This window comes from Babylonia areolata, chromosome 1, assembly GCF_041734735.1.
Source record: "Babylonia areolata isolate BAREFJ2019XMU chromosome 1, ASM4173473v1, whole genome shotgun sequence".
Taxonomy (NCBI): domain Eukaryota; kingdom Metazoa; phylum Mollusca; class Gastropoda; order Neogastropoda; family Buccinidae; genus Babylonia; species Babylonia areolata.
In genome coordinates, this window is record NC_134876.1 from 96,162,586 (window position 1) to 96,177,585 (window position 15,000).

Sequence of the window (15,000 nt, forward strand, 5' to 3'; positions counted from 1 at the left end):
ATCAGTGTTGGTGTGTGTGTGTGTGTGTGTGTGTGTGTGTGTGTGTGTGTGTGGTATGTGAGGGGGGAAGGGGGGTGGTGCGTGCTTGTGTATGTGTGTGGGTGTCGTCCGTCCGTCTGTCTCTGTGTGTGCATGTGCCTGTGTGCTTGACAGCGCCCTCCGCCTATCCCGCACCCTTTCACCCCCTCCCCCCCCCCCCCCTTTCTACACACACATATAATTACTGTCCGCCCAACACCACGCTGTAACTTGCAGATACTTTCAGTGCACTCACGGGGTTTTTCCGGGTGGGTGACCACCTTCACCTCGTCACTGTTGGCGTCCGAGATACTGCTGTTCGGGTGGAAGTGAGTGACCACCTGTACCCGGTACTCCGTGTTGGGTTCCAAACAGGATATGACCTCATGCGGGTGGGTCTCCACTGGTACCCAGTGTACCCGCTTTCTGTTGGGCTGTGTGGCGGAGTAGAACCACACACGGTACGATTCCAGGGAAGACTGATCCCGGCTGGGTGGGTACCATCGGACCTGGATAGACCGGGTGGATGGCTCCATGGTGACGTTCCTCGGTCCCACTGTTGAAAGGAGGAAAGGGTGGCTTTGGTTGTGGGGTTGCTTTGTTGTTGTCTCTCTCTCTCTAGTTTACTTATTTATTTATTTATTATTTATTTATTTATTTATTTATCTATTCATTTGTGTTTCATTAATTTATTCATTAATATACTTATTTGTTTGTCTATTTTATATATCGTTTTGTTTATTTATTCATTTATTTGCTTATTTATTTGAGTGTTGATTTGTTGCATGTTTTGACTGTGCCATCCCTTTCTTCATTTATTTCTGTGATTACACATGTGTACACTCGTATTCACCGTTACAATTCTCACTGTCCGCCAACACCTGTTGAGAGGTGACAGCCACAGCAAGGCAACAGCCTTTGTCAGCGTGATGATGATGGTGAACAACAACAACAACAACAACAACGATGATGATGATGATGATGATACTAATAATAATACGAAACATGACTGATTGAAAAAAAAAGACAAATGCAACTCTTGTATCAGAAAGAAGGAACCGGTAATTCATTACCTGTATGACTGCCAGTATTCGCGTTCTCTTTTAAGATAACTTCAAAATATCGTAGACAATAACAGTGTCAAATATGTGCTGACTTCAATTCCGTTAGTCAGCCTCTCTTATTTGGAAAAACAAACAAACAAACAAACAAACAAAAACGGCAGAACTGATGCCGTATTACTGATAAGAAACTCCAGGGAGAGCTGGACAGTACAAGGTCTTCAGAGAAGAAGCCCCCCCTCAGTCAAGTGTTTCGGCCCTTAACTCCTTACACACTAAGGGGGCCGGGCCGCACCCAGGTCATGACTCCTGGATGCCCTTGTATTACCGCCTTTTCTCTTTTTTTCTCTTTTTTTTCCCTGGTCCTCAGCAGGTTCGAACCCCCGCCTCCAGGGTGGTCGCCACCTCAGAACTGAATCACCTTTTCTGGCAAACGTTTTAACCACTGAGCCATCGTACTCCTAGTTTGAGTAGGGAAATTTAATCTTTATGAAGTTTACTTTCATTCCTCCTCGACCAGATCCAGCTGGAACTCTTTTCTGCTGCTTCTGCCATTGCCTTGAGAGCCCATGTCCTCTCTATGCCAGAAACCGACAGCTTTTTCATGAGGCTGCAGGCAGATGCGCCCACAAACCCTCTTGCATCAATCTCTATGGCGAGGACTTTGGATTGGAAGCCAGATTCTCTCAGCCTACTGGCTAGACTGGCATACTTCTCGGTCTTGTAGATGTGGGCTTCCTCCATTCTGCTTTCGTATGGCACAGTGAGCTCAATCAGAAAAATCTTAATATAATTACATCTATAGATGCAGAATAAACGAACTTGGACATAACATCCAAAAGTTCTTGACTGAATTCAAGATTGGATACAAAACTGAAAAACATGCACACTCACTGAACATGCAAAATCATGAGTTTGAAATAAAATGGATACTGCCCATGAACTCAACAGAAAAATGAACTGTATCAAACTTGTCTCACAATCAATGCCTTTGTTACAACAAAACATTACCCTATCTTATGTTAAGGTTTTTTAATCGGTTGGTAGCATACTTTTCAACTTCTGGAGACGTTTTCGCTTGCAACACCTGTGGGAAGTGCTGCACATCCAGAATCGGCCTCTTCTCCCATATGAGGACACACACCGACAGATAAGCCTGCCTGCCTACTCATCCGTCGGACCGACGGGAGACTCCATCAACATACTTTTCCACATTATCTCTGGTCTCTTTTTTGTCCTTTGTCTGTAATGTCACCAGTTGTAACTTGAGTGCACTTCATTGTCTATTTAGATAATAGAGATAAGTGCAAACATAAAAACAAAGGTATTTCCTGGTCATTCATTCAAAAGAAGTGCCCTTTATTTTTTTTCTGCCTGTTTGTCTGTCATGTGCTGTTTTTGTTGTCCACACTGTTGTTTCCCTGTGACGTTCATGTGAAACAGTGCATCACAATGAAGGAGAGAGGGAAGAATAACAAATATAAAGAAAAATTCTGTACTTTAAAGTTCAAATATTTTCTGAGGCATACACGAAATGTAGGCTACATGTTGGGCAGTGACAAAGAATTCTGCAGCATAAAACCTTTGTAGGATGTGTCCTGTATCTTTGTTCTTTTTCTTGTTATGTAATACCATCATGTGATGTATTGTATTCGCATCGTCTTGTGTCATATTTTTGTACACTGTAAAGAAATCAAACGATTAAAAATACATTTTTTGGGGGAAAAAAGAACAAATGGCACACGTACAAAATGTACAAAATGTCACACACACAAAGGGAGGAAAAGACAAGACAGAAGACAGAAGGAAAGGGAGGGAAAGACAAGACAGAAGGAAAGGGAGGAAAGGACAAGACAGAAGGAAAGGGAGGAAAAGGCAAGACAGAAGGAAAGGGAGGAAAAGACAAGACAGAAGACAGAAGGAAAGGGAGGGAAAGACAAGATAGAAGACAGAAGGAAAGGGAGGAAAAGACAGAAGGAAAGGGAGGGAAAGACAAGACAGAAGACAGAAGGAAAGGGAGGGAAAGACAAGACAGAAGGAAAGGGAGGGAAAGACAAGACAGAAGACAGAAGGAAAGGGAGGGAAAGACAAGACAGAAGACAGAAGGAAAGAGAGGGAAAGACAAGACAGAAGGACAGGGAGGGAAAGACAAGACAGAAGGACAGGCAGGGAAAGACAAGACAGAAGACAGAAGGAAAGGGAGGAAAAGACAAGACAGAAGACAGAAGGAAAGGGAGGAAAAGACAAGACAGAAGACAGAAGGAAAGGAGGAAAAGACAAGACAGAAGGACAGGGAGGAAAAGACAAGACAGAAGGACAGAAGGAAAGAGAGGAAAAGACAAAACAGAAGACAGAAGGAAAGAGAGGAAAAGACAAGACAGAAGGAAAGGGAGGAAAAGACAAGACAGAAGGAAAGGGAGGGAAAGACAAGACAGAAGACAGAAGGAAAGAGAGGAAAAGACAAGACAGAAGGAAAGAGAGGAAAAGACAAGACAGAAGGAAAGGGAGGGAAAGACAAGACAGAAGGACAGGGAGGAAAAGACAAGGCAGAAGACAGAAGGAAAGGGATGAAAAGACAAGGCAGAAGACAGAAGGAAAGGGATGGAAAGACAAGACAGAAGACAGAAGGAAAGGGAGGAAAAGACAAGGCAGAAGACAGAAGGAAAGGGAGGAAAAGACAAGACAGAAGACAGAAGGAAAGGGAGGGAAAGACAAGACAGAAGGAAAGGGAGGGAAAGACAAGACAGAAGGAAAGGGAGGAAAAGACAAGACAGAAGACAGAAGGAAAGGGAGGGAAAGACAAGGCAGAAGGAAAGGGAGGGAAAGACAAGACAGAAGGAAAGGGAGGAAAAGACAAGACAGAAGACAGAAGGAAAGGGAGGGAAAGACAAGACAGAAGGAAAGGGAGGAAAAGACAAGACAGAAGGAAAGGGAGGGAAAGACAAGGCAGAAGACAGAAGGACAGGGAGGAAAAGACAAGGCAGAAGACAGAAGGACAGGGAGGAAAAGACAAGACAGAAGGAAAGGGAGGGAAAGACAAGACAGAAGACAGAAGGAAAGGGAGGAAAAGACAAGACAGAAGACAGAAGGAAAGGGAGGAAAAGGCAAGACAGAAGGAAAGGGAGGGAAAGACAAGACAGAAGGAAAGGGAGGAAAAGACAAGACAGAAGACAGAAGGAAAGGGAGGAAAAGACAAGACAGAAGACAGAAGGAAAGGGAGGAAAAGACAAGACAGAAGACAGAAGGAAAGGGAGGAAAAGACAAGACAGAAGGAAAGGGAGGAAAAGACAAGACAGAAGACAGAAGGAAAGGGAGGAAAAGACAAGACAGAAGGAAAGGGAGGAAAAGACAAGACAGAAGGAAAGGGAGGAAAAGACAAGACAGAAGACAGAAGGAAAGGGAGGAAAAGACAAGACAGAAGGAAAGGGAGGAAAAGACAAGACAGAAGACAGAAGGAAAGGGAGGGAAAGACAAGACAGAAGGAAAGGGAGGAAAAGACAAGACAGAAGGAAAGGGAGGGAAAGACAAGGCAGAAGACAGAAGGAAAGGGAGGAAAAGACAAGACAGAAGACAGAAGGAAAGGGAGGAAAAGACAAGACAGAAGACAGAAGGAAAGGGAGGAAAAGACAAGACAGAAGACAGAAGGAAAGGGAGGAAAAGACAAGACAGAAGACAACAGACACGAATGGAAGGGACAGAGAGAAGGAAAAAGTGATACAGCGAGAAAAAGAAAGATATAAAGAAAAAAAAGAGAGAAAGACAGTGACAGAAAGAAAGAAATAAGCAAATAAAAAGACAGAGAAAGAAAGATAAAAGAGAGAGAGAGGGGGTAGGGGGGAGGGAGGGGGAGAGAGAGAGAGAAGTAGATAATGAGAAAGATATATAACCCATTATTCAGAACTCAAAACATTTCACTAAGAACTGAGATTTCCGACATGGTAAGCTCACTACACGGACAACACAGCATACGTTGGTACAGTCTGCAGGGAGAGAGAATGGGGGGGGGGGGGATAGGATGAGGAGAGACAGAAAAACAACAACACAAGTTGGCACAGTCTGCAGGGAGAGAGAAGAGAAGGGGGGGGGGATGGGATGAGGAGAGACAGAAAAAACAACACAAGTTGGTACAGTCTGCAGGGAGAGAGAAGGAAGGAGGGGGGGGGGAGATAGGATGAGGAGAGACAGAAAAAACATCACAAGTTGGTACAGTCTGCAGGGAGAGAGAGGGGGGGGGGGGGGGAGATAGGATGAGGAGAGACAGAAAAAACATCACAAGTTGGTACAGTCTGCAGGGAGAGAGAATGGGGGGGGGATGGATGAGGAGAGACAGAAAAAACAACACAAGTTGGTACAGTCTGCAGGGAGAGAGAATGGGGTGGGGGGGGGAGATAGGATGAGGAGAGACAGAAAAAACAACACAAGTTGGTACAGTCTGCAGGGAGAGAGAAGGGGGGGGGGATGGATGAGGAGAGACAGAAAAAACAACACAAGTTGGTACAGTCTGCAGGGAGAGAGAAGGGGGGGGGGAGGGGATAGGATGAGGAGAGACAGAAATAACAACACAAGTTGGTACAGTCTGCAGGGAGAGAGAAGGGGGGGGGGGAGATAGGATGAGGAGAGACAGAAAAAACAACACAAGTTGGTACAGTCTGCAGGGAGAGAGAAGGGGGGGGGATAGGATGAGGAGAGACAGAAAAAACAACACAAGTTGGTACAGTCTGCAGGGAGAGAGAAGGAAGGAGGGGGGGGGGAGATAGGATGAGGAGAGACAGAAAAAACATCACAAGTTGGTACAGTCTGCAGGCAGAGAGAATTGGGGGGGCGGGGGGGGGGGCGGGGGGGAGAGATAGGATGAGGAGAGACAGAAAAAAACATCACAAGTTGGTACAGTCTGCAGGGAGAGAGAAGGAAGGAGGGGGGGGGGGAGATAGGATGAGGAGAGACAGAAAAAACATCACAAGTTGGTACAGTCTGCAGGGAGAGAGAAGGAAGGAGGGGGGGGGGGGGAGATAGGATGAGGAGAGACAGAAAAAACATCACAATAGAAAAGCAACATACGAAACAAATAAAAACAAATAATCGCACACAAAAACACAGAAAACGATAACTGCAAATAGACAAAGCATAACACTAGGAAATGAACACACACACACACACACACACACACACACACACACACACACACACACACACACACACACACACACAAGTTTAAATAAATACAAATAATGAAGCGAACGCGACAAATCAACTAAGATGGAATTGACCACACACACAAAAAAAGGAAATGGCAATCTAATGTACATTATTTTCAAAAAATCTATATTTTACTACCACATTTTGTAACTGGACGTTATCTTATTGGTGTGTTCATTTTTTTTTTTTTTTTTTTTTTTTATAATTGCTTGTTTTCAAGTTACCTCCATCATACCCAGCCATGGCGAGCAAGCAAAAAGCAGGCAGACACAGAGACAGCAGAGACAGAGACAGCCAGTGTCGCCCCATGGTAAGAGGACGATCCAACAGGAATGACAGAAACTGTGGCTGAAGCCTTCACTCAACTGAAATACAAACCAAACTGTGTAAGAAGTTATACGCAGTGACTACTGACTGTTCATTCACCAGCTGTCAAACAGATGTGATCTGTTGCCGGAAATAACGAGATCTTAGAGACGGCGTGACAGACCAGACCAGCTGTGCAAGTGATGGTGTGTCAACAATGCTAACTGTGCCTTTTACTTTGCATGAAAATGTCGAAGGTCATGTCCTCGACGCACGCGCAGAGGTTGATAAACAGGAAGATTATTTTGACGAGTCGCCAAGATGGGAAATTTTCATGCAGCAAAAAGAAAAAAAGAAAAAAAAAGAAAAGATGAATAAATAGATAAATAGGTTAACAAATAAATTAAAGAGAAAAAAGAAAAGAAAAGGGGAATAATAATGACAACAAAAATAATGACAAATAAATAAATGAATAAATAGATAAATAGATGATTAAATAGATAATTAAATGAATAGATAACATTATGCCCTACCCCACTTTCCGTTTCTCAAGGGGGCGTCACTGCATTCAGGTGAATCCATATACGCTACACCACATCTAATAGGCAGATGCCTGACCAGCAGCATAACCCAACGCTCTTAGTCAGGCGTTGAGTGCATGCATATATATTTGTGTTCAATTAGAGTGGGTTTCTTCTGCATAATTTTGCCAGAGGACAACACTCTCGTTACCATGGGTTCTGAAATGGGCGCTGAATGTGTTGCACACGGGACCTCGGGTTATCGTTTCATTCGACGGAATGACTAAACGCTCAGTACGATTTTCCAGTCAAACCTGGGAGAAAGGCGGCGGGATTCGAACCCAGACCCTCGCGGACTCTGTATTGGCAGACGAGCGTCTTAACTATTCTGCCACCTCCCTCCTTCCCTGGCTGATCTACGTGCGTGTCCTTGTTGAAACGTCACCATATTTCTTCCATCGAGTCAGCCAGGTGCTGGCGGTTATAAAGCCCTCCCTCTGCAGACCACCAGCGATTCCCAGCAGTGCTGTCTCTGTAGACCACCAGCCATTCCCAGCAGTGCTGTCTCTGCAGACCACTAGCCATTCCCAGCAGTGCTGTACCTGAAGACGATCAGCCATTCCCAGCAGAGCTGTACCTGCAGACCACCAGCCATTCCCAGCAGTGCTGTACCTGCAGACCACCAGCCATTCCCAGCAGTGCTGTCTCTGTAGACCACCAGCCATTCCCAGCAGTGCTGTCTTTGTAGACGATCAGCCATTCCCAGCAGAGCTGTACCTGCAGACCACCAGCCATTCCCAGCAGTGCTGTACCTGCAGACCACCAGCCATTCCCAGCAGTGCTGTACCTGCAGACCACCAGCCATTCCCAGCAGTGCTGTACCTGCAGACCACCAGCCATTCCCAGCAGTGCTGTACCTGCAGACCACCAGCCATTCCCAGCAGTGCTGTCTCTGCAGACCACCAGCCATTCCCAGCAGTGCTGTCTCTGTACACGATCAGTCATTCCCAGCAGTGCTGTCCCTGTAGACGAGGGTGATAGCATGTCCTGTGGGGTGGCGGTGGGTGACAGCACGTCCTGTGGGGTGGGTGACAGCACGTCCTGTGGAGTGGGTGACAGGGTGGTTTGACCTCTGCTTATTTCCAACAACTGAAATTGAAGTCCGAGAACCTCTGCCGGCCGGATGTCGCATGCGGTATCTTAGGGTTTTTTTGGTTTTTTTTTTTGTTTTTTTTTTTTTTGGGGGGGGGGGGGGGGAGTGTGTGTGTGTGTGTGGGGTTATATTGATTTTAGAACACATTTTCTTTTTTTCTTTTTTCATCTTATCGTTTCTCGACTTCTGTTCATCTGAAGGAATTCACAGATATCTTTTGTTTGTAAGGACGCTGTATACGTATTTTTCTCTCATGTAGTTTTCCTTGTTGATAGTTTAGAGAGTGTAAGGACGCTATGTTTTTCCCTCATGTAGTTTGCCTTGTTGATAGTTTAGAGAGTGTATGAGGACCAAACGAAACGTGATAAACTGGTCTGACACTCCTCGATGGTCTCTCTCACACACATTTTCCCGTCTCTCTCTCTCTCTCTCTCTCTCTCTTAAAATTTTAGGTGAAAAAAAGGCTTATACATACACTGCCTATATCTCTATCCTACGCATTACTCATTCATAAAAAAAAGTCACTCTAAAAAAAGATTTTTTTTTTTTTTTTTACAACTGCATCGAGTTAAACCAAAGCCCTCACTGGTGTGGTGAGCCCGAGCAAGGGGAACAATTCCTTTCACAATGTGCAAAGACAGACCTAGTACATTCCCCTGATACTAAAATTGGAATTTTGTATTTTCCCGTATGTGTCGTTAGCTTGTACAAAGTTTGATAGTTTGTGTAGCTTCCGTATTATTTAGCATCGCCACATGTAAAACTTGTCACAAATGAGCGCAGTCTTGGTGTGAAATTCTGAGATGGTAAGAGAACAGAAGAAAAAAGTCCGGCAATATTCACAATTCTTCCCCTCAAGGCGAATTAGTTGTGTTCACAACAAGGGGTGGAGTGAGTTGTTGTTTTTTTACCATAAGGGCGTTAAGCCAATAGGTCGTTAAACTCCATCTTGTCGTGCCCGTGAGTTGCACAGAGGAGTGGAGGGGAAGAAATGTGGATATTGTCATGTTATAAATTGATAATCATCATCATCATCATCATCAATGATAGTACCTGTCACAGATGGTGCTAAAACTGGATATAACATGCATATGTATATGTGATTGACATGGTTCTTGCATTGTAATATGCACAAAACTTCTGTGTAGTTTGTTCCAGGATACCAAAAAAATTAATGGGAGCTTTGCATGCATGTTCAATCGGATTGACATGAGTTTGCAGCTGGACCATAGATATGATCATTGGTTTCTCCACTTTGGTAGGAATTCATGTACAACTTAGTCTTTTCTGACTGACCAAGACCCACAAACCAGGAGGCAAATGTAGTTACACTGGATCTTAGCGCATAAATCTCAGGAGCTAGATGACCACTGGGGACTATCACAATCATTGCTAGAGTCAATGCCGACTGTCCTAACGCCCTCTCGGAGAGAGTTGAGGCAAGACACTAGATCACCACTGCCCATTATACAATTCCATTTCTAGCCCAGTCAGGACAGCAGTTGCCTCCTTGCTGTTTTATGGTCACAGCCAGACACATCTGACAATCATACAACAGGAAATTGCACATGAAATGCAGAATCTTCACAGTGATGAAGGCGGTAGTCAAGGGAAAGAAAAGAAGAAAGTATAACATGTATTCTGAAGTGATCTAATGATATTAATATACTTTGTCCAAATTCGGCTTACAGTTATACAGTTTATGCTATGTAGCCTTTTGCCAAAAAGCCTCTCTTTTGATGAAGTATTCTGAGGTGGTGCTCACTATTTCTTCTCTCTTTCTCTTTGCTTTTGCTTCTCTGGTGTGTGTGTGTGCGCGCGCGTGCGCGCGTGAGTGTGTGTGTGTGTGTGTGTGTGAGCGCATGTATATATGTGTGTGTATGTGCATGCATGCTTTTCTTTCTCCCCCCCACCCCCTGTGTATCCTATTATTACACCCTGTTCAGGGCAGGAACTGGATGTAAAAAAAAAAAAAAAAAAAAAAAAAAAGCATGCCAGTGCTTATATCTGTTATCCTGGAAAAAAAAGAATTTGACTAGAATCATTTATCTGATGCGCAGTTGTCATGCTGTATGTTTTGCACGCATGTGAAAAGTCATGTATACATGTATACATTAATTACACAATGTATACATGCTGAATTTAATCATTTATTGAATGTTAAACTTCCTTGCTATGCATGCTTTGCATTCAGAGGCAAAATAGGTGAATGCAGAATCTAATCTGAATCATTTACTAAATTTTCAATTGTCTTGCTGTGTACTTTGTCTGGGAAGGAAATTGTAGTATGTGCAGAATTCAATCTGAATTAGATGATTTATTAAATGTTCTGTTGCCTTACTGTGTGCTTTGCATTGAAATGATAAAGTGGTGTGTGCAGAATTTAATCTGAATTAAGTAATTAACAAAAATGTTCAGTTGCATTGCTGTATGCTTTGCCTTGAAAGGATAAAGTGGTGTGTGCAGAATTTAATCTGAATCAGATCATTTACTTACTGTTCACTTGCCTTGCTGTATGCTTTGCCTTGAAAGGATAAAGTGGTGTGTGCAGAATTTAATCTGAATCAAATCATTTACTTAGTGTTCACTTCCCTTATTGTGTGGTTTGCCTTGAAAGGATAAAGTGGTGTGTGCATTCTGCGGTCATGGAAGGGGCGTGGAGCAGTACTGTGGAATTCTTCATTGTCACCAAAATGTGCTCTTCGCTCACCACAAGTGTATGGTAGGAAATTTGATTCCGTCTTTCTGTCTATCTCAGTATCTGCCTGTCTGTCTGTCTCCTGTCCTGTCCGTGTCTCTATTTGTGACTCTGCATCTCTGTATCTTTCAATCATTCTGTCTCTCTGTGTCTATCTCTCTGTCTCTTTCTCTCTCTGTGTCTCTGTCTGTCTGTCTGTCTCTGTCTCCCCCCCCCCCCCCCACCTCTCTCTCTCTCTCTCTCTCTCTCTCTCTCTCCATCAGGACTGACACAGTCTGTTTTCCTTTCTGCAGCAGTATTCATCAGGACTGACACAGTATGTGCTGGACCAGTTTGGAGGGTTTGACCCTGCGGATGTGCAGAGTGAGATCAAAAGAGGGAGAAAACTGGTGAGAAAGAATCAGTGTTGTTCATAATTCATACAGTAAGACAGAACTGATGAGAAAGAATCAGTGTTGTTTATAATTCATACAGTAAGACAGAAAACTGGTGAGAAAGAATCAGTGTTGTTCATAATTCAAACAGTAAGACAGAAAACTAGTGAGAAAGAATCAGTGTTAATAATAATTCAAACAGTAAGACAGAATTAGTGAGAAAGAATCAGTGTTGTTCATAATTCAAACAGTAAGACAGAAAACTAGTGAGAAAGAATCAGTGTTAATAATAATTCAAACAGTAAGACAGAATTAGTGAGAAAGAATCAGTGTTGTTCATAATTCAAACAGTAAGACAGAAAACTAGTGAGAAAGAATCAGTGTTAATAATAATTCAAACAGTAAGACAGAATTAGTGAGAAAGAATCAGTGTTGTTCATAATTCAAACAGTAAGACAGAAAACTGGAAACTGAACCTTGGACCTGAGTTATAAAGATGTCTGTAAAATGGTCCCCATGGTAAATATTGATGTAGTTGTTGAGTTCCTTTTCTTCCTGCATTCGGAAGATAGATAAGATACAACTATATTATTGTCTGTAAACGAAAGAGAAGATACAACTATATATTGTCTGTAAACTATGGAGAAGATACAACTATATTATTGTCTGTAAACGAAAGAGAATATACAACTATATTATTGTCTGTAAACTAAAGAGAACATACAACTATATTATTGTCTGTAAACTATAGATAAGATGCAACTATATTATTGTCTGTAAACTATAGAGAAGATACCACTGTATTATTGTCTGTAGATGTAAGAGAAGATATGACTATATTATTGTTGTAAACTATAGAGAAGATGCCACTATTGTCTGTAAACTATAGAGAAGATACAACTATATATTGTCTGTAAACTATAGAGAAGATGCAACTATATGTTGTCTGTAAACTATAGAGAAGATACAACTATATCATTGTCTGTAAACTATAGAGAAGATGCAACTATATGTTGTCTGTAAACTATAGAGAAGATACAACTACCGGTATATATTGTCTGTAAACTCACAGAAATTTGTCTTTTTGATTGAGTACATGTATGTAACATGTATGTATACATATGCATAAAGAGCTATCAGTTTGGAACATGGCCATTATTAAGATATGCATTACCACAACATGATTGATAATATTGACAAGTAAGAAAATCACATGCCATTCAGACAGAAATATAATAAATCACATGCCATTCAGACAGAAATATAATAAAAATGAACATTCACTTCCTGCAACACAAATTCATACACTGACCTACACACACTCCCATTCACCCCATCCTTCCTCACACACACACACACACACACACACACACACACACACATATACACACATACACATACATACACACATGCATACGCACACACACACACACACACACACACACACACACATACTCACTCACACGCACGCACGCACACACACACACACACACACACACACGCACACACACACACACACACACACACACACACACACACACACACACACACATACCTTGTAGGTGGTCTGAAAACTCATGTATAACTCACATGTCTTAACTCTGAGCTTGAAAGGTTAAATCCATGTAGGTGGTTTGTAAACTCATGTATAACTCACATGTCTTAACTCTCATCTTGAAAGGTTAAAACCATGTAGGTGGTCTGTAAACTCATATATAACTCATATGTCTTAACTCTCAGCTTGAAAGATTAAAAGCATGTAGGTGGTCTGAAAACTCATGTATAACTCACATGTCTTAACTCTCAGCTTGAAAGATTAAAAGCATGTAGGTGGTCTGAAAACTCATGTATAACTCACATGTCTTAACTCTCAGCTTGAAAGGTTAAAACCATGTAGGTGGTCTGAAAACTCATGTATAACTCACATGTCTTAACTCACAGCTTGACAGATTAAAAGCATGTAGGTGGTCTGTAAACTCATGTATAACTCACATGTCTTAACTCTCAGCTTGAAAGGTTAAAACCATGTAGGTGGTCTGAAAACTCATGTATAACTCACATGTCTTAACTCTCATCTTGAAAGGTTAAAACCATGTAGGTGGTCTGAAAACTCATGTATAACTCACATGTCTTAACTCACAGCTTGAAAGATTAAAAGCATGTAGGTGGTCTGAAAACTCATGTATAACTCACATGTCTTAACTCACAGCTTGAAAGATTAAAACCTTGTAGGTGGTTTGTAAACTCATGTATAACTCACATGTCTTAACTCTCATCTTGAAAGGTTAAAACCATGTAGGTGGACTGAAAACTCATGTATAACTCACATGTCTTAACTCTCATATTGAAAGGTTAAAAGCATGTAGGTGGTCTGAAAACTCATGTATAACTCACATGTCTTAACTCACAGCTTGAAAGATTCAAAGCATGTAGGTGGTCTGTAAACTCATGTATAACTCACATGTCTTAACTCTCAGCTTGAAAGGTTAAAACCATGTAGGTGGTCTGAAAACTCATGTATAACTCACATGTCTTAACTCTCATCTTGAAAGGTTAAAACCATGTAGGTGGTCTGAAAACTCATGTATAACTCACATGTCTTAACTCACAGCTTGAAAGATTAAAAGCATGTAGGTAGTCTGTAAACTCATGTATAACTCACATGTCTTAACTCTCAGCTTGAAAGGTTAAAACCATGTAGGTGGTCTGAAAACTCATGTATAACTCACATGTCTTAACTCTCAGCTTGAAAGGTTAAAACCATGTAGGTGGTCTGAAAACTCATGTATAACTCACATGTCTTAACTCACAGCTTGAAAGATTAAAACCATGTAGGTGGTCTGAAAACTCATGTATAACTCACATGTCTTAACTCACAGCTTGAAAGATTAAAAGCATGTAGGTGGTCTGAAAACTCATGTATAACTCACATGTCTTAACTCTCAGCTTGAAAGGTTAAAACCATGTAGGTGGTCTGAAAACTCATGTATAACTCACATGTCTTAACTCTCATCTTGAAAGGTTAAAACCATGTAGGTGGTCTGAAAACTCATGTATAACTCACATGTCTTAACTCACAGCTTGAAAGATTAAAAGCATGTAGGTGGTCTGAAAACTCATGTATAACTCACATGTCTTAACTCACAGCTTGAAAGATTAAAACCTTGTAGGTGGTCTGAAAACTCATGTATAACTCACATGTCTTGACTCCCTGCTTGTATCACAGACCGATGAAAGCTTACAGCTCTGACAGTAAAGAGAGCTGTATCCTTATTTGTTTCTCCACTGCAATGGGAATTCTTTTACAGCTTAGTCTTTTGTGAAGGACTAATGACTCTCAAACTAGAAGGCAAGATTTGTGCTGCAGTCTTTGGAGCTAGATGGCCTTTGGGGACCATCCTAATGCCGACTGTCCTAAAGCCCTCTTGGCCGAGAGAGTGGGGATGTAACTTTGGCAAGACACCTTTCACTATAATCATAGCATAGCCAGATACCAGACAGCTGGGACAGCAGTTGCCTTCTCTGCTGTTGTATCCCAGGAGGACTGTCGTACAGAGATGGAACCGAGAACAGTGAGAGTGATGAGTGCTGTGGTGTGGAAGGTTTGCAGTTGGTGCAAGACATCCCGGACAAAGGAGGGTCAGATGACGAGTGCGACGGCGGGGTGCATGCT

General features: G+C 42.2%; 2 protein-coding genes across 4 annotated transcripts in view; one reads left to right on the top strand and one right to left on the bottom strand.

The window, feature by feature from the left end:
- LOC143294375 (uncharacterized) overlaps positions 1–6,750 on the bottom strand; it is an 11,347-nt gene extending 4,597 nt beyond the window's left edge. For both annotated transcript variants that reach the window (XM_076605857.1, XM_076605848.1), the window contains exons 1-2: positions 6,500–6,750; positions 275–574 (exon numbers count right to left, since the gene is read on the bottom strand). In XM_076605857.1, coding sequence (XP_076461972.1) covers positions 275–574; positions 6,500–6,584 — 385 coding nt within the window. In that variant the 5' untranslated portion in view covers positions 6,585–6,750. The remainder of the gene's footprint in view (positions 1–274; positions 575–6,499) is intronic.
- A 2,190-nt stretch (positions 6,751–8,940) lies between these two features.
- Positions 8,941–15,000, top strand: part of LOC143289889 (uncharacterized) — a 16,168-nt gene continuing 10,108 nt past the window's right edge. Inside the window, exons 1-4 of one of the 2 annotated variants that reach the window (XM_076599103.1) lie at positions 8,941–9,061; positions 10,873–10,977; positions 11,247–11,342; positions 14,930–15,000. The exon at positions 14,930–15,000 is cut by the window's right edge and continues 105 nt beyond it. In XM_076599103.1, coding sequence (XP_076455218.1) covers positions 9,059–9,061; positions 10,873–10,977; positions 11,247–11,342; positions 14,930–15,000 — 275 coding nt within the window. In that variant the 5' untranslated portion in view covers positions 8,941–9,058. The remainder of the gene's footprint in view (positions 9,062–10,872; positions 10,978–11,246; positions 11,343–14,929) is intronic. The other variant, XM_076599113.1, reaches the window with a different exon arrangement.